The following is a 21269-nucleotide window of genomic DNA, read 5'->3' on the forward strand; positions in this document are numbered from 1 at the left end:
ACTCCGCTCCGGCCACGTTCCAACGGCTCCTCGATACAGTCCTGGGCCCGGATTTGGAGCCCCACGTGTTGGTCTATTTAGACGACATCGTGATCGCCAGCCGTACGTTTGAAGATCACCTCCAACATCTGCGCGAGGTTTTCCGACGCTTGAGGGGTGCCAGACTACGCCTAAATATCGAAAAATGTCACTTCAGCCGAAGCAGCCTCAAGTACCTGGGACACGTTATCGACCGACGGGGCATCCAGACCGACCCGGGCAAGGTCAGCGCCATCACGGGGTGGCCCGTCCCCACCACGCTCCGTCGAGTCCGCCAGTTCTTGGGAATGGCCTCGTGGTACCGCAGGTTCATCCCCGAATTCTCCACCGTGGCCGCACCCCTCACGAACCTCACGAAGAAAAACGCGCGATGGGCTTGGGGAGAACTAGAAGAACAAGCCTTCCGACGGCTCAAGGAGGCTCTAACAACCGCGCCAGTGCTCGCCTGCCCGGACTTTAGTCACCCCTTCCTCTTACAAACGGACGCCAGCTCACACGGACTAGGGGCCGTCCTCACGCAGGAATTTGAGGAAGGAGAGCGCGTCATCGCTTACGCCAGCCGAACACTTAATCCCGCCGAACGCAATTACAGTGCCACCGAATTAGAGTGTCTAGCCGTAGTGTGGGGAATCCGGAGAATGCGAGACTACCTGGAGGGGTATCGGTTCACCGTAATCACGGACCACCAGGCGTTAAAGTGGCTACAGCAGCTCGAGGCTCCCACCGGTCGACTAGGCCGCTGGGTATTCGAGCTGCAACAATTCGACTTCGAGATCAAGTACCGTCGGGGGACACAGAACCAAGTAGCCGATGCGCTCTCGCGAGAACCACAGCTCAGCGCCATCATCAACCAACCAACATGTCCCTGGTACAACCGGATACGAGCCCAGGTAGAAGCGGAACCGGAGACCAGTCCAGACTACGAGATTCGCGATGGGCAGCTATATCGCCACGTACTGCACGACCTGGACTTCCGGCACACACCTCCGGGGGAACAATGGAAGAGATGCGTGCCACGCGACCAACGATCCGAAGTCTTGCGGCGGCTACACGACGAGCCCACAGCGGGACACTTAGGGGTGGCCAAGACCATCGCCCGGGCCGCCCAGTTGTACTATTGGCCCGGTATGTTCCGGGAAATCGCGCGATACGTGCGCCGATGCCCAAACTGCCAGGCGTATAAAGTGTCGCAACGACGACCGGCCGGTCTCCTTCACGCCACCCCCGTCACGGCACCAGGACAGCAGGTCTCCGTAGATCTGGTGGGACCCTTGCCGAGATCCCGACGAGGACACACCTGGCTCCTTACGGCCCAGGACCGATTCAGCAAGTGGCTGGAGCTTATTCCTCTCCGGAAGGCAACGGCGCGACAGTTGGCCGAAGGAATCACCACGCGGGTCATCTATCGTCACGGCTGCCCCGCACAGATACACTCAGACAACGGAACGCAATTCACGTCCAGGGAATTCAAACAACTATTGGCAGAGTTCGGGATAGAGCATCGCACCTCCCCGGTATACGCACCCCATTGCAACCCGGTGGAACGAGCCAATAGAACCATAAAGACCATGCTCGCCCAGTACGCCGGAGAACACCACCAGGACTGGGATGGCCACCTGGACGCACTACAGTTCGCCATTAACACCGCCCGCCACGAGGCCACGGGATATACACCAGCATACATCACTCACGGAAGAGAGCTAGCCCGGCCTTACGTGGCGGACCGATTCGAACCGAACGAGCAAGAACCGGGGCAACGCAGCCGGCAGCTACAGGAGGCCTTCGAGCTTGTCCGCGTTCACCTGGCCCGCGCGTTCCAGAAACAGGAGAGGCACTATAATCTCCGACGCCGTGAATGGCGCCCGCAACCAGGAGACCAGGTGTGGAAACGAGACCGACATCTCTCACGGAAGAGCGAGGCGTTCAACGCGAAACTCGCCCCTAAGTTTAGCGGGCCAATGGAAGTTCGCCGCCTCATTTCACCAGTCATCGTAGACCTCCGGGATGCACGCGGCAAGTGGCACCGTCACGTGCATATCCAGGACCTGAAACCGGCCGAAGCGAGGGAAACAGCCGACGAATACGACGCAGGGAGTGACGACGAACGGCCTATCGGGGGGGCCATAAACCCCCAAGATAAGTATTAACCGACTATAGCCCTCACTATCCTGGCCAAACCACCGAAAAACTAACGACAAAAAATTGTTTACCGCATTCCAGCGCGCCCCCACCCCGTCGAATGGGATATATAGGGCAACACGAGCCGCACGATCGGCCTAGTCCTACGATGAGCTCGCCAAGGAACGTGAACGACCTGTTCGGAGACCTCTCCTCCTCATCCGACGACAGCGGTGGAGGGTGGAAGCGGCGACCAACCCCCGCACCACCGACGCCGACACGAGTCGCACACGTGCCCCGGCCCGGGACGACCATCCAGCGGTCCGACAGGGAGACGAGAGTACGGGCGATCATCCTCGCCACCCCGCCTCCCCCGAGGACGACCCGTCACGGGCCAGGGGTATTAATGGCGTTACGCCGCCAGGCCCGAGCGAACGCGCCGCGCCGATCACCCGCCGCGGCCGGGCAGCATCAGGGGCCTAACATCTCGACCCCCGCAGCCACCGAGTCCCGACCCGGGAACCTTGCCGCCGTCTCCGGCCGATCAGCGACCACCCGACCATCCGGCCCGCCTACGCTCGGACCCACGTCGACCCACCGCGCGCGCCCACCACCGCCGCACCCGCTGAACACCGCTGCGACACCGCCAGTGCAGGTGACGCTGGGGGACGGCACCGTGGTGGAGGTCCCCTTCCACGCCGCCACGATCAGCCGGAAGTATCGGCTACGTACGGCGACGGGGAAGTGGATCATCCGCTTCGACCGACAGGGTCGACCACGGGCCGTCCACCCCCTGCCTGCCACCCCCCTGTAAAAGGGGAGGGTGATGTAACGACCTATTAATGGTCGTTACTAAGTGCGCCGGGCCGAACACCTGCCCGACGCTCCTGGCCGACCATCCGCCGGGCGCGTGATCCATCCCCTCCGGCGGGATGCCCAACACGTGACAGTAAGCACGTGGGGGGACCCGCACCGGTATATAAGCCGGCTCGTCCGAAGAGCCGGCACCAGTCCTGTCCTGAATCCTGATCCTGACACCAAGCCTCTGGGTGTACTCGAGGCTTCCAAGACCAAGATTCCTGACAGTCGACGAAGACGGGTGTACCCTCTTCGCTGCCTGGGAGTTCCCGGCGTTCGACTTCCTTCTCTCCAACCGACGGAGGTGGGTTTAACCCCTTCGCTGCCTGGGAGTACCCGGCGTTCGGTTCCTTTCCCTCCAACCGACGGAGGTGGGTTTAACCCCTTCGCTGCCTGGGAGTACCCGGCGTTCGGTTCCTTTCTCTACGACCGACGAAGGTGGGTTTAACCCCTTCGTTGCCTGGGAGTGCCCGGCATTCGGTCTCCTGTGTCCGGCCGACGGAGGTGGGTTTGACCCCTTCGCTGCCTGGGGGTACCCGGCATTCGGCTCCTTCTCTCCGGTCGGCAGAGGCGGGCGTGCCCCCTCTGACGCCAGGGTGTACCCGGCATCCGACTCTCCCGCAGCGCGCCGTGCCGCCGCCCGCGGCCCCGCAAACGCGAGATCGTTCGTCCGTCCGCGCATTTATATATAAGTTTGTGTGACTGTCCGCTAGACTAAGTGTATATATCAAGTGTAAGTAATCATTGAATAAACCTTTTGTGACTTTGAAACCGTGTACGCAAGTTTGGCCTTCCGATTCCGAATCCTGGTTCCGGCGAGCCGTCCGAGGCTAACCGAAATCCGCACCGTTACAAAGGCAACCATGTTTTTAGCACTTTTAATCACTGAAATAAATTATTTATTTATTTATCATTTATTTACTTATTTATTTATTATTTATTTATTTATTATTTATTTACTTACTTATTTATTATTTATTTATTTATTTATTTATTTATTTAACTTCCATAATCCAAATCAGCGCAATGTACCTATTATCATATCGTTGTTACATTATTTAAATATTTCCCTTTCATGATTTTAAAAACTCTTTTGTACACAAGTATAGGTGCATCCTCGGTTCATATAAAGCCCACGTGATTAAAACTGGGCCGCGGCACATTGTACAAATCTATTACGTTGGGCAGTAAATTATACAACCTCTTCACATTCTTAAAGAAATATTTTTTAAGTTATTATGCAAATTTTTTTTATATAATTAAATTAATTCTTTTAATAACTACTTATATTATTCTTCCAAACTAATTAATAATTCTTTCAACTTCTCAATTTTATATTTTAACTTATTATGTAATAATTCTCGTTTTATCAATGCATATTTTTTACAACGAAATTATAATACTTGTACATATATTACTTACAATGGGATCGACCAGGAAGTCGTTGTTGGCATAGAATATCACGATCGGCACCGTAACATTCGATAAATCATAATCCGGAGGTTCTATCGAATAGATTAAGAGATTTTTCGTGGCACCGTAGTCGTATCGATGAAACTTGCCCGATTGGATTTCTTGCGTTATGTGCGCCACTGTCTTAGTCGAAAGACTGACAAGTATGTGACTCACGATTACAGGCAGCTGAGTCTAAACAGCAAATTAAAAAAAAAATAATATATATATATATATATGTGAGTGTGTGTGAGTGTATACACACAATAAAAGATAAAGCTTCAAAACGTTTCCTTAATTTTTTATCTGTGATATATTCTCGTTCAACGGTTTAAAATTGTTTGATATGATTTTGTATTCGCATATCAGAACCTTTTAAATTTATTATTATATTTCGCAGACGAATACTTACTCAGTTATTACTCACGTAAGTAAACTGCTCACGGTCGTAACCGAAGACTGAAAATATGAAAATAGCGCACATCTTCGATAGAAGGAAATTTGAGTTGCAGCCGATTAATGCCATTGCCGTTTTAAAAATTTTTCGTGTAAGTAATTTGTCATGGAACAGAACTCGAAATATTGGCTGCAATTAAAGATATCTTCTATTCAAAATGCAATTTACTTAATTTTATTCTAGCTCAAAGTAGTATATTATATTTACATATTATTACCTGCATCTTTTTCACCAAATAAAACATCTATCGTAGTGGACCTCTCATATAATGTAAGAAAATTCCTGGTCCAAAACTGAACATCATTTTTACCATTCTAGCAATTTTTGGACGCTCTGTTGCCATTACGTAAAAAACAGATTCGCCCATAGAATGACCAATGTACGCGTGCAATGGTTGTGATCTCATATTTGTAATAAGTGTAATCATCGCAGGTAAATCGTAGACGCCTATTTCATGAAAGCTAATGAAAAATTCAATATTACTGACTGAACTAATATTGTTAAAACTAACAAGGGAACGATTGGAAGACCCTCACTGATTTTAATGAACTTGGAATATGTTTTGAAGCATTGAAAAATATTAAACCCGTATTTTTTTTAACTGTGTATCTTGACATTTAGAGGGTAAAACAACCCTCCTTGAAAAAAATTGTTTTTTTTATTTTGGTATAAGATATAACGATATAAGGTGAAAAAAAATGTTTCAAATAAAAGTTATATGGATTTTAATATTCTTTAAAACAGTGCAGTATAAAGAGAGAGGGGGGAATTTGACATTTTTGAAAAATTTGATTACATTGTTTTAAAAAATATTATAAACCATCAAATTTTTATTTAAAACATTTTCTTATATCTTTTACCATTTCGACAGTATTGGCTAAAAAATTAAAAAAAAAACGATTTTTTCACACAAGAGGATAATTTACCTCCTAAATGTCGAGATACGCAGCTAAAAAAAAATACGGGTGTAATATTTTTCAATGCTCTAAAACATATTCCAAGTTCATTAAAATCGGTAAGGGTCACTTTCGACCGTTCCCTTGTAAGTCATTTACAAAGCATCGTTATTTTTATTTTACGAAAATACCTGTAATCCCAAAATTTCCATTCTGACGGTGATAGGAAAATATGCGCTCTTGAATACGCAGTACCAGGAAAATTGCCCAATCAAACATCATATCCTTGATCTGCTAATAGGTAAGCTAAATTGTAAAAAAAATAACATTGTTTATAATATTTTACTAGTACTTTTTCATCTAATATTTTATTCATATGTTTAATCATATTTTTGTGTGCACATATTTTTATAACGAATTAAGAGCGTGATTTGATTTATAATTCATTCATTAATCAGATAAGTTAAAAAAATATATTTCTAAATATATCATATATACAGTAATTTCAAAATTTATGTAATTTTGGAAAGTCAAATTTTTAATTTATAAAATTTTCAAAAACTAAAATGCATTACAATGTTTATTACAATTGTTTATTACAACTGTTTATTACAATTAATAGTGCATTAAAATGCTCTTTTGACATTTAAATTATAGTTTTTTTTAGATCTCTTTCCAATAAAAGTGAAATCAACGATACTAAAATGTTTCTTAATTGATTAAAAAGTCGTACCGAGTGCTTTGTCTTTGCCAAGAGTGACCCAAACAACAGAAGTGCAAAAAATATCATTTATCAGTAATACAGATAGAAAGCCGTTGCCACCCGGAATACGATGTAACGTCAAAAGATAGCCATCTTCTGTCGTTACAATGTGAGTTTCCGTGGGATAACCCGCTTTTCTTATTATCTGCGACTGAAGAATTAAGTAAAATCAGTAAAATAAGTATATATTTATTTTTACATAATAATTGTGTTTCTATACATTAATAATAACATAAATATAAAATATTACATATAATTGTAATTAATATAAAGTATAATTATATAATAACAACAGTGATAAATATTTATAAAATCCAAAATAAATTTGAATAAATATTAATAATATCTAATAAAGTATATAATTATAATTTTTAGGGTAAAGTATTTTTACATAGTAAAATGTAAAGCTCAATTGTAATTGTTTTAGAAATTGTAGAGGATTATATTGTTGTCCATATTTCTTACATATGTATATCATCGCAAATGAAATAATTTTAATGATTATTGCGTTATTAGAATATACATATAATTATGTATTTACTTTTAATCATATTAAATATACTTTAATAAATATCATTAAAAAGAAAAAAATTGCATATGACGTGTAATATCTAAGAAAACTTTATTTAATCCATACTAATAATATATAAAGAGGTCAAGTTTGTTTGTTTCATTGTTTGAGGTAATCTCAGAAACTATACTCAACCGATTAGAAAAAATCTTTTACAGGTGAATAACTTAGATCTTCCTGAGTAACATAGGCTATATGGAATCGTCTTGCAAACTTCTAAAAATGTGCGCGTATTGTACAACAAAATTCTTTACGTTCTTTACGCTTTATATTTTTCCAACAATTTTATAATTTAACGTTGCAGCGTAAATAATTCATACTATATTCATACAAATGTACTGGTGAAGATTTTATCAAAATCGGTCGTGTAGTTTTTACGCTAAATTATTAAATTATTGAAAAATATAAAGAGCAAAGAACGCATTTTTTGTACAACGCGCACATTTTTAGAAGTTGTAAGACGATTGTACATAAGCTATGTTACTCAGAAGGATATACACCAGTAAAAAATTTATTAGTTTCTCAGATTATCCCACACAATGGAACAAACAAACTTTACTTCTTTATATGTATATTAGTATAGATATAGATAAAAGTATAAACAAGTAAGTAAGTATAGAACATCGGCTTAAAATCTACTTGCCCCCTTGTCGCGTAAAAATATAAAAATGTAAAGCAAATCATGATAAAATAAAGAAAACACATAAAAAACATAAAAGTTAAATTTGAGAAAACATTAAAAATACAAGCAAAATCTTTAAAAAACTAACATATGTAGATTATTAGTTCAAGTTTAAAAGTATATTAATAGTATAAAAAATAATGTGCAAACTCTAAATAAATAAAAACATACAAGCTTTAACATACTAAAAATGAAAGTATATTAAGAATAAATAAGCTATAAGAGCTAAACGCGGATGACGTTGATTACACCGAGAATTCGCTTATTTCTCCCTAATCATTTGTAGAAAAAAAGACGAAAAAAATAATGATCCGAAAGTCGTTGAATCAAAAACTGAACCCGAGTCTTTCGAATTTAAATTCCAATTGTTATTTGCGCATCCTCATAAATCCGCAACTATATACCGAGCGCACAAAGCACGCGAGAAACAAGTGTCAGCTAATAATTTATAATCTATACAAATGATCAAAGCCGGATCTAGATATTTTCTCATCCGAGGCACTATTAGCAATTGACGCCCCTTTTTTCTACATATGCACAAATGCATGTCAAAATAACATAAGCTTGGTAGGTACTTGAATTGCTACATATTAATATCATTTTCGCATTTTTATAAAAAAACTTTTTTAAAAAAATTGTTCAATTTATTGTTTATTTTTATGCCCTCTCATGTCTTTCATCCGAGACGAGTGCTTCGCGCGATCTAGATTCGACTCTGCAAGAAATATTGAATTGATTAATATATTTAAATCATTGAGAAGATTCTATGGTATTTAATAGCGGTTGGTCACCAGTCAAGAATGAAAGCTAATTGAGTGCAAACATGTATAAGAGGAGAAAACTTACTATGGTAAAAACGATAAAAATATTAAGTGTTTTACTAAAAGTATTTATGCTAATGAGGACGGCTCTCACGTCCTCTTCGAAGGACAGGAAGATTGTATAACTCAGGTCAATTTCCCGAAAATTCATTTTTTTATACATTCTGATCTACACTTAAAGTGTACTTTACACGATGCTGCTTTTATTCACTTTGAGCAAATTTCTTCTTTAATTCGCGGCGTCTAATGTTTGCTACATATTAATATCATTTTTGCATTTTTATAAAAAAACTTTTTTAAAAAAATTGTTCAATCTATTGTTCATTTCTATGCCCTCTCATGTCTTTCATCCGAGACGAGTGCTTCGCGCGATCTAGATTTGACTCTGCAAGAAACATTGAAGGGATATTGAATTGATTAATATATTTAAATCATTGAGAAGATTCTATGGTATTTAATAGCGGTTGGTCACCAGTCAAGAATAAAAGCCAATAGAGTGCAAACATCTATAAGAGGAGAAAACTTACTATGTTAAAAACGTTAAAAATTTTATGTGTTTTACTAAAAATATTTATGCTAATGAGGACGGCATTCACGTCCTCTTCGAAGGATCAGGAAGATTGTCTAACTCAGGTCAGTTTGCCAAAAATTTATTTTTTTATACACTCTGATCTACACTTAAAGAGTGCTTTACACGATGCTGTTTTTATTTGCTTTGAGTAAGTTTTTTAATTTATCAGCGAATTCGCTGATAGAAACTTTTTCTAGATGTTCGTTTTTTATTCTTTTTATTGCTAGCTTTTCATTTTTGATTCAAAACGAATTTCTGGCTGAGACGAAGTCGTTACCGTCAAATCATTTATACGTTGTTGATAAAGAAAAATAAAGTCGCAAGCGTTTTAGCAAAAATTTTTCTCGCATATGCGCAGGATGCCGAATTATTTGCTATTTGCCTGGTTATTTATTCGCTATCATCTTTACACGGAGCGTTTTTTGATGCTGCTGCTAGTCGCTCAGTTAGTTCGCTTGACGAGAGCATTAATTATTTTATTATTAATATTAGACGTCGTGATTAAATTAAATGTTATATATACTACAGACAATGGATTGTTTGTGATATTAATCTTGCATGTCACTATTTATGTAAAATTAATGATATAAAAAAAGTAAAGTTTAATTTTACGTCATATATTTAAAGATTGATGTTATATTGTTACACATTTAAATTTAATTGTAATGAATATTTAAACTTAAACGTAACATATGTTGATAAAATTGTTTTGTTACGAATTGTTAATATTAATGATTTTGTTATTCATTCCATATATCTTCTGTTACATGATAAACATACATGTATGTATATCATATTTTTTATACACACATTCTCATATTATTCTCTTGTGATGTCTAAAACTTTTCTCAAATATTTATATTTATTAATTTTGGTGTAAAATTTTTTTATGGCAAGATTTTTGCGGTAATTCGGTCACTGATACCAAAGCAAAAATACGAGATATACGTGAGTGTGTATCCAATCATTCGTACAGATATCGTCACTGACAGTATAATAAAAACAGTCTACATGTCCAAACCGAATAATTTAAGTTTGAATGGGATCGATACAAACAGTATGAATATCTCGTGGATTCCAAGCGTTAATCTGACGATTCCTACTGAATTCCTTATACTAGAATACAAAAATGCTGCGTCACGGAAGAGGATATGGGAAATTGCGAATAATATTGAGGAGAATAATGATAAAATAACATATTACATAGAAAATTCATTGCCGCAAACTAAGTACAAATTTCGTTTGAAATTGAAGTATACTGAGTATAGAGAAGATTTCATATGGCCGTCTGATGGAGAAGAATTTATTTTTGAAACGCTCGGTAAGCAAATGAAGACGTTATGAAAACATGGATTTACTTTAAAAATGTCTTAAAAGTTTTTTCGCATTAGAAATTGAATAATGAAGTTTTAAATAAAATGTCTTAATAATAATTTGAGAAATATGTGCATGAAGAATTGCCAGATAGAATTAAAAATAAAATAATGAACACCCGACCAAACTGGCAAAATTTTAATAATTTACTCTACAACGTTTCAACCATTATTTAGGTCCTCAGCAAGTAATTTGCAAAATGTAGTTTTAATTTAAAGAAGTAAGCGAGTGAGTACATTGTGTAAAGCTGACATTACGTTTTTCACATTATTTGGCTTTCTTCCTAAAATTTTAACTACATTTCGCAAATTACTTGCTAAGGATTTAAATCATGGTCGAAACGTTGTGAAGTGAATTAATAAAACTTTGCCAGTTTGGTCGAGAGAAGAGTGTTTATCACTTTATTTTTGAGAAATATGTGTCAACTAACTGGCAATTTATTAATCTTATTACGTTTCAACCCATCTTTGGTGTCCATTTCAAGTAATGTAGTTCTTAGATATTATGATAAAATATCTTAAGTAATAAATCCAATAAAACCAAGAATTGTACTCTTGTGTAACAAAGGTGATGCAAAGAAGATTTCTAGCGCAACTGGGACAGCTATGCAATATTATATGCCATTAATATTATGTTTTATTGTAATCATTGTAATATACAATGTTTACTACTTTTATTGTAGTAAGTATATTTTATATAAATTTTTGACTTTTATTATAAATTGTTTAGATTTGGTATGTAGATATACGAACATATAAAATTTGAAAAAATCGGCATTATTTCTTAAAAAGAATTAAGATATTGCAATGCGTAGCATTATGTCGTGTATTAAAAGTTTTTTTATATGACAGCATACAGGCAACGCAAAGAAAGAAATGAAATAGTTTCGCCTCCAATAATGATGAATACGGAATTAATACCTTTAAATGAAATACCTTTCGGGTGCACACAACTAAATTTGCTGAACCTTCCTAGATTGCAATATAATTTAGACGAATTTGCGTTGACCATAATCGCAAAAAATCAAATTATTCAAACAAAGTTTCTAGGTAGCGGCGCATTTGGTACTGTAAGTATTAATTTGTTATTACTTAACTATAGTCTTAAGATATTTTTTTATTCTTTAATCGCTTAAATTTATGGTAAAACATATTTTTAAATAAAAGTAATTGTTAAAATTAAAATTTTTTTGAGAAAGTCGAATAGGATAAACATTTTTAGCGATTTGTCTGTTAATTATGTAATATTTTACAGGTATATCAAGGAATCATCAAAGATTTTGAAGGGTTGGACACAACACCAGTTGCGATAAAAATGCTGAAAAGACAAGCTTCTTCGAAAGAAAAAAAGGAATTCTTGAAAGAGGCTAAACTTATGAGCCACTTTCGACATGAAAATGTGCTAAGAATATTAGGCATTTGTTTGGACACAAATTCACCGTTACTTATATTGGAATTAATAGAACCTGGTGACTTATTGAATTATTTAAGAAATAATGGAACATTGCAATCGTCAGATTTGTGCGCGTTGCGTCTGAAAGACTTGCTCGCCATGTGCGAAGATGTTACTCGAGGCTGTTGTTATTTAGAAAGGCAGCAATTTGTGCATAGAGATCTTGCATGTCGAAATTGCTTAATATCCGTAAGAAATCATGAAAACCGTATTGTGAAAATCGGCGACTTTGGACTAGCTAGAAATACTTACATGGATCACTATTATCGTGTGGTAAATACAATTATTTGAGAGAGCTAAAACTTTTTTCTTATTTTTTCATAATAATACAATTATAAGCTGATTATAACGGTAAAAATAAATTATTTTTATTTGTGTACCTATGAAGAAGGGAAAATGAGAGTTGACTGTATGCGCATAACGCTTGTTTCTAAACTTCTGAAGGAAGTTCGATAAAAATAATTTAATTGTGCTATATAATTGTGTTTTAGAAAGAAGACCGCCCGCTTCCTGTTCGCTGGATGGCACCAGAATCTTTAGTGTTTGGAATATTTACTTCACAAAGCGATGTTTGGGCTTTCGGAGTACTAATGTGGGAAATTATGTCATTGGGTGAACATCCTTATCCTGCCAAAAATACTTCCGAAGTTATAGAATATGTGCGTGAGGGAGGCAAACTGCCAAAACCTCTCAACTGTCCACCGATGTTGTATCAGTTGATGCTACATTGTTGGAAATCTGTAATCGGTAGACCAAACTTTACAAATTGTCTCAAAAATATCAAAACCTTAAGAAATAACGTAGAAGATTCGATACTTATAATAAGTTCGTTAGATATTTTTGGACATGGAGAGACGAATCAATCGTAATTCTTTTTATGTGTATATATTTTTGTATAGAGTAATGAATTTTTGCGATTCTAGATAATATCTATTAAGAAATATTGCTTTTATTTACTTTTGCTCACATTTTATAATACAGTGAATGTTACATTTAATCCTTTTTTTATTAATATTACAATTTAAGGTATAACCTTATTTACAATATGTAGAAATTTTACTATGTTTAATATATTTTTTTAACTCACAGTTATATATATATATATATATATATATATATATATATATATATACAATATTGCAATCAGGTGGCATTTAAAATATAATTTGTAATTATTATAATTAATTTATGAAAAAAATGTTATTCACAAATTACATGTCAGAGATGTATACTGATAATATAAATTTTCTTTTCAATTATGACTTAATTATCTATACATTATTTTTTCTTAACGATTGATGCATTTATTCATTATTTCTTTTTTGTTTATATTAATAATTTACCATGTGCGCATTTTACATAAAGAATTCAGCAATTCGACTAAATTTCTTAGATTTGATTAGTTTTTGGTATTACACTCCGTTGCAGTTAAAATAAAGAAAGTATTTATATTTACAATCTTTATACGGAGAAAATAAAGGAAATACGGAAAATATATTCAATATTTGTATATAAGGTTCGAATATAGATAAATTTTTACAAAGTAGATAATCATTTATTATATGTATAATTTGTTGAAGTTACTTTAATTTGTCAAATTTAAATTAAAAATTGCGACAAATATTGTTTCGATGTAGTTAATGCAATAAATAAATTGACAAGTATAACTTGTAAATATTTGATCAACGTTTTGTATATTGTCAATCTTTAAATAATAGTAAGATAATTTTAATGATACTGCAAACGTATTGTAAAAAGATAAGTAAGTTTACTACATCGGGAAAATAAAATATATTATCTATATTATTCATGATAAATTTTCATGCAACAAATATAAAGAAAAAATCTTTCACTGGTGGATAGCTTAGATCTTTCTGAGTAACGTAGGCTACATGCAATCGTATTGCAAACTTCTAAAAATGTGCGCGTATTAAAAAAAAAAAATTGTTACACTTTATATTTTTCCAACAATTTTATAATGTAACGTTGTACCGTAAATAATTCATACTATATTCATACAAATGTAATGGTGAAGATTTTATCAAAATTGGTCGTGTAGGTTTTACGTTAAATTATTATATTATTGGAAAATATAAAACGTAAAGAACCCATTTTTTTATGACGCGTACATTTTTAGAAGTTGCAAGACAATTGTACGCATAGCTATGTTACTCAGGAGGATATACACCAGTAAGACATTTATTAATTTCTCAAATTATCCCAAACAATAAAACAAACAAACTTTACTTCTTTATATGTATATTAGTCTAGATATAGATAGAAGTATAGATAAGTAAGTAAGTATAAGACTTTGGCTTGAAATCTACTCGCCCCCTTGCCATGTAAAAATATAAAATTATAAAGCAAATCATCAAATAAAATAAAGAAAACACATAAAAAACAAAATAACAATTACCATACAAAATCAACTAAACTCTAACAGTGCTTAAGCTCGTATGTAAACAAACACAATGATAAATTATTAAATATTATTAGGCCCTGTGTAACGAGCACAAAAAATTTTTATTAGTTCTTAGAAAAAATTTTTTTAAATTTGACAAAACCAAACGTTTCGACCTGTATTAGGTCTTCTTCAGTGCGCAGTAATCGTTATGATAATTAAATAAATATAAAAATAAAAATTCTAATACTAAGTCGCTATATAATGTCAAGTAAATTAAAAACTGATGTCAAGATTAAAAGGCGAAATACATTGACATTAAATTTAAATCATCAAGCATAGCTCGACACGAACAGTCCACACTGAGTGCAAAATCATATAACTAATCCGGTTAATCTATATTATTTTAAAATTATTATTAATAACTCAGAGTGGCGCTTCGAAATTGCTCTAAACCAACCGCTCTTCGTTGGTCGGCGAAAGGCTGTTAGTCCGGCAATGAACTTGTCCATCCTCCCCAAGTTTTTTAAGATGTTATGAACTGAATTTATAAAATTTTTTAAAGTATAAAGTTAAAAATTGACTTATGTATGTGTAAAAAATTAAGAATTAAAAATTAAAAAATTAGCTAAATGTTGCTTACAGTTGTGTCCGAATAAAGAAATATGACCATGACTCCAATTTTTGCTGAATGTATTACTTGGCTGATGTCGCGTCGTTTAAAAAGTTGAATATATAGGTGTCAAGTCAAAAAAACATAAATATTATAATAAGTCTAACGATTTCCTATTTCTTTTAGAATGTCAAAATAAGCGTTGTTGAGCAATTCAGTGTCTGTATTATTATTTATACCAAGTTTTTGTTCTTTTATGTGTATCATCTCCGAGATAAGTCTTTTGTGGTAGTTAAATTCAATATCAAGTATTTTGACGTTATTCCAATCAAAAGCATGCTTTTTATCGATAATATGTTCCGAGACCACCGAATGCTTAGAAGAATCAAAGATGTTACTTATATGCTCCTTTAGTCTAGTACGTAATTTTCTTTTGGTTTGCCCAACGTATGAGGCTTCACAATCTTTACAATTAATTTTGTAGACGACATTATTATTGTTACTATGCGCATTTTTGTCCTTATGGACTCTGATGAATTTGTTAAGATTATTGAGACAACGGTACCCTACTCTAAAATCTGATTTCTTAATTGTCGATGCCATTTTTTCCGAGATGTTATTAATATAAGGAATGACAAAAAATTTTTTGTCATTTCCCTCTATAATTTCCTTTTTTCCATTGTTGTTAAACATAAAATTATTTACTACTTTTATTTTCTTATTGATTTCTTTAAAAATTAAATGAATAGGGTAACCGTGTCAAATTTAAAAAAATTTTTTCTAAGAATTAATAAAAATTTTTTGTGCTTGTTACACAGGGCCTAATAATATTTAATAATTTATCATAAAAAACAAAATTTGAATATTAAAAAACATTAAAAATAAAGAAAAATCTTTAAAAAACTAACATATGTAGATTTATAGTTCAAATTTAAAAGTATTAATAGTATAAAAAAATAATATTGCAACTCTAAATAAATAAAAACATAAAAGCTTTAACATACTAAAAACGAAAGTATATTAAGAATAAATAAGCTATAAGAGTCAAACGTGGATGACGTTAATTACACCGAGAATTAATTTTTCGCTGTAACTAAATAATATGCGCCAACACAAATATTTTCTTAGCATACTACTAAGATTTATTTCAGGAAATGTATCTCAATCCGAGATTACTACCCGGGAAAAAAGAATTAGCTACCATTGCTAAATTTTAGCTGTCCATATATAACAACCTGAATTTTAGTTATCGTGCCTAAATTGTAGCTATGGTAATTAATATTTTTTAGCCATAGTTTAACGGAGAATGTTATAACTAAAAAATACTAATTGTCATAGCTAAAATTTAAGCATGATAACTAAATTTTACGTGTAATATATAGACAGCTAAAATTTAGCTATGATAGCTAATTTTTTTTCCGTGTAAATTCGCTTATTTCTTCCTAACCCTTCTGTAGAAAAAAAGACGAGAATAATGTTGGTCCGCAAGTCGTTGAATCAAAAACTGAACCCGAGTCTTTCGTATTTAAATTCGAATAATTGTTATTTACTCATCCTCATAAATCCGCAACTACATACCGAGTGCGCGCAGCGCGTAAGAAACAACTCAGTGAGAAATTCGTCGAATCAATGTCAAATTCATCGAATCAATGACGATTCGATCAATCATTTCTCACTAAGAAGCGTCAGCTAACAATTTATAATCTATACAGATCAGTGCCGGATCGAGATATTTTCTCATCCGAGGCACTATTAGCAATTGACGCTTCCTTTCTCAACATACGCACAAACGCATGTCAAAATAACATACGCTTGGTAGGTACTTGAACTGCTACATGTTAATATCATTTTTGCATTTTTATAAAAAAACTCTTTTTAAAAAAATTGTTCAATTTATTGTTCATTTCTATGCCCTCTCATGTCTTTCATCCGAGACGAGTGCTTAGCTCGCTCTAGATCCGACTCTGCGAGAAACATTGAAAGGATATTGATTTGATTAATATATTTAAATCATTGAGAAGATTCTATGGTATTTAATAGCGGTTGGTTACCAGTCAAGAATGAAAGCCAATCGAGTGCAAACATCTGTAAGAGAAGAAAACTTATTATGATGAAAACGATAAAAATATTATGTGTTTTACTAAAAGTATTTATGCTAATGAGGACGGCTCTCACGTCCTCTTCGAAGGATCAGGAAGATTGTATAACTCAGGTCAGTTTCCCGAAAATTCATTTTTTTATACACTCTGATCTACACTTAAAGTGTGCTTTACACGATGCTGCTTTTATTCGCTTTGAGCAATTTTCTTAATTTGTCAGCGAATTCGCTGATAAAAACTTTTTTCTAGATGCTCGTTTTTTATTCGCTAGCGTCTAAATTTGTAAAATCGCGGCGAGTAAAGGGTGCATTACACGATGCTGCTTTTATTCGCTTTGCGAGCCAGCTTCTTAATTCGCCAGCGTATTCGCTGATAAAAACTTTTTCTAGACCCACATTTTTTATTCGCTAGCGTCTAAAATTTTAAATTCGCGGCGTCTAATGTTCGCTGCGTCTGGCTGCGCTAAAGTTGAACATGTCCAACTTTAACGCTCTCGTCAAGCGAATAACTGGGCGATTTTAGCAGCAGCGACAAAAAACGCTCCATGTAAAAATGGTAGCAAATGAATAACCAGGCGATTAGCGAATAATTCGGTATCCTGTGCATGTGCGAAACAAACTTTTGTCAAAACGCTTGCAACTTTATAAGAGCATTCTTTAAGGGTGCTCTACACAATGCTGCTTTTGACGCTTGTCGCTGACTTTTTTTATCGCAAGCTTTTTGCTCTTGCAAAACGAATTTCTGACTGACAAAGTCGCTAGCGTTAATTTATTTACACGTTGCTGATAAAAAAAAAGTTGCAAGCGTTTTGGCAAAAATTTGTCTCGCACATGCGCATGATACCAAATTAGTGGCTATTCGCTTAGTTATTTATTCGCTACCATCTTTACATGAAACGTTTTTTGATGCTGCTGCTAAAATCGCTCAGTTATTCCCTTAACAAGAGCGTTAACGTTGGACATGTTCAACTTTAGCGCAGCAAGACAGAACGGATATTAGACCCCGCGATTAAATTAAATGTTATATACACTTCAGACAATAGATTGTTTGTGATATTAATATTTTATACTCTGTCACTATTTATGAAAAATTAATGATATAAAAAAAGTAAAATTCAATTTTACGTCATATATTCAAAGATTGATGTTATATTGTTACACATTTAAATTTAATTGTAATGAATATTTAAACTTAAACGTAACATATGTTGATAAAAATGTTTTGTTATGAATTGTTAATATTAATGATTTTAAGAAATATATGTCGGCTCTCAATATTATTAATAATAATAATACATGAATTTTAAATCGACTAATAGAGTCCAAGCGCGAAAAATTAATTCTTCGGAACTGTATCTCTTGGTTTGAGATTAATAAATTCCATATATAAATCAATCTCAAACTTACATATGGACATATATTCCTTATTTATTTACGCCTGGGCCTAATCATGGCGTTATTTACTAACATCCACTAAACGGCAAATGGAAAATATAGGATTGAAGGGGTCTGAATAGCTTAGTTGGTAAGAGCAGTCGCCCAGACAGTGAAAGACGCGGGTTCGATTCCCGCTTCAGCGACTTTTCGGACCTATATTTTTCTGGCCTATTTTTCTCCATATGTAAGTTCAAGATTAATTTATATATGGAACTTAGTAATCTTAAACCAAGAGATACAGTTCCGAAGAATTAATTTTTTGCGCTTAGGTTCTATTGGCCGATTTAAAATTCATGTATTATTATTATTATTAATAATTTTGTTATTCATTCCATATATCTTCTGTTACATGATAAACATGCATGTATGTATATCATATTTTTTATACACTTATTCTCACATTATTCTCTTGTGATGTCTAAAACTTTTCTCAAATATTTATATTTATTAATTTTTGTGTAAAATTTTTAAGAAATTTATTTATTATTTAAAGTAATCAATATGGAAAATTAGAACTTTTTAGGATAAATTGCATGCGTAGAAAACAACTAAATATTGAAATAGGAGTTTGGTACAATAAATTGCGTTCTCAATCAAACAGTTTCAAGGCCAATAATATACACAGCATCTATTGTTTTTTATATGTTTCAATTGATATACAATTTATCATTTCAAGTATACGTTAACACATATATGTACATGAAATTAATATAAAAACTAAATTATTAGACAAAATTATTTTAACATTTTAATAGAAACGGGTTTGTAAGACTCACAGTTATATATATATATATATATATATATATATATATGTGTGTGTGTGTGGAAGCGGGAGTGTCCGCGGATTTTAGAAAAATGGAAAAAGAGCAATATCGGTCGGTGATTCGATTCTTGTTTTTGGAAAGAAAATCGCGCAGCAAAATCAAAGATGTCGAAATGAAGAATCTTTGATTTCGCTGCGCGATTTCCCTTCCAAAAACAAGAATCGAATCATCGACCGATATTGATCTTTTTCCATTTTTCTAAAATCCGCGGACACGCCCGCTTTCCACACGCGGTCAAAACAAAACTACGAGTCCGATTCGGCTGAAATTTTGACAGTAGCCGTCCACGAAAATGTACTACACGATAGTAAAACTCTCTTGCGATACTGGCACCATTGGGCGATGAGGCTAAGTACTTATCGGACTGCCCTCGTATATATACATATATATATATATATATATATATATATATATATGTAACTGTGAGTCTTACAAGCCCGGTTCTCTTAAATTGTTAAAATAATTTTGTCTTTATAATAATTTAGTTTTTATATTAATTTCATGTACATATATGTGTTAACGTATACTTGAAATGATAAATTGTATATCAATTGGAACATATAAAAAACAATAGCTGCTGTGTATATTATTGGCCTTAAAACTGTTTGATTGAGAACGCAATTTATTGTACCGAACTCCTATTTCAATATTTAGTAGTTTTCTTTTTAATGCAAAAAATCTTTGGTATTTAAAAAGATATTTTGATCAGAAACACAATAAGAACAATTTATTTAAACGGTGTTTTACACAGTATTTTATATGTTATACAGTATTTTCTATATTTCTTTCTAGTTTTATTTTATAATAATTTAATTTAGCTCAATGCATGTCATTTATGTAATTATAAAAATATCAAAAACATTCATCTCTTTGAATAAGTGATAGTTACTTGATCCAAATAACTTAATGACTTACTTTAATCATTTGATTATCTGCAAAAGCAAAAGAAGGGCCATTTCTACTCGTAATAAAGTTGAACATTGATTTGAAAGTTCGGATATCTATCACATATACATTAATTTTACTATTTGGAATTTGGCATTAATTACTCCAACGACTTATTTATTAAATTAATTGAGAAATAAGTTTTAATCTAATATCACATTAGGTACTGTTCATCATGTGATTCAATAGAATAAATTTTTATAAGTTGTACGATGCATATTTATTACTAGGATAACTCATCCTTCAGAATCATCGATGTCCATGAGTACATGTCATCAAATATCAAATCTGTCCAGTATTATTTTGAAAACGAGACTGTGAGAGAAAGTAATGAAGTCGGTAAGAGTTCCTTTGTAAGGTCTAATTTTTAAAGGCTCCTATTTGTAAATATTTTCACAATTTTAAAATCTAATAAGTTTAAAAAAAAATATGTATAAAATGTTGTGTATGTATACTTATATATTATATAGGGTGTCACTTAATTGGCGTCCTATATTTATATAGCTATATTCCTCGTGGAAAACTGAGTCGAAAAGTCCTGTACCATTTTTTTCTGTAAGGCATAATAAAGTAGTAATTATACAGTAACGTTAATACGTTAAGTAAAATGTCTTAATAATAATTGATAAATATGTGCATGAAGAATCGCCAGATAGAATTAAAAATAAATTAATGAACACTCGACCAAACTGGCATCATTTTATTAATTCACTTTACAACGTTTCAACCATGATTCAGGTCCTCAGCAAGTAATTTGCGAAATGTAGTTTAAATTTTAAGAAACTTACTTCCTTAAATTATAACTACATTTCACAAATCACTTGCTAAGGACTTAAATCATGATTAAAACGTTGTGAAGTAAATTAATAAAATTTTGCCAGTTTGGTCGAGAGAAGA

At 34.6% G+C, this 21269-nt stretch overlaps 1 protein-coding gene and 1 pseudogene across 1 annotated transcript; one reads left to right on the plus strand and one right to left on the minus strand.

Annotated features, from left to right (window-relative positions):
- Window positions 1-4053: 4053 nt before the first annotated feature.
- Window positions 4054-6743, minus strand: LOC114930695 (lipase 1-like; annotated as a pseudogene).
- Window positions 6744-10125: 3382 nt separating this feature from the next.
- LOC146724533 (proto-oncogene tyrosine-protein kinase ROS-like) lies at window positions 10126-13133 on the plus strand. Its single transcript, XM_085479656.1, has 5 exons — window positions 10126-10549; window positions 11170-11283; window positions 11454-11671; window positions 11857-12327; window positions 12546-13133. The coding sequence occupies exons 1-5, from the start codon at window positions 10240-10242 to the stop codon at window positions 12921-12923; spliced, it is 1491 nt and encodes a 496-aa protein (XP_085335782.1). The 5' UTR covers window positions 10126-10239; the 3' UTR covers window positions 12924-13133.
- Window positions 13134-21269: the final 8136 nt, after the last annotated feature.

The sequence above is a fragment of the Nylanderia fulva genome, unplaced genomic scaffold (assembly GCF_048542155.1).
Source record: "Nylanderia fulva isolate GAGA-0341 unplaced genomic scaffold, ASM4854215v1 Scaffold127, whole genome shotgun sequence".
In the NCBI taxonomy this organism is placed as follows: domain Eukaryota; kingdom Metazoa; phylum Arthropoda; class Insecta; order Hymenoptera; family Formicidae; genus Nylanderia; species Nylanderia fulva.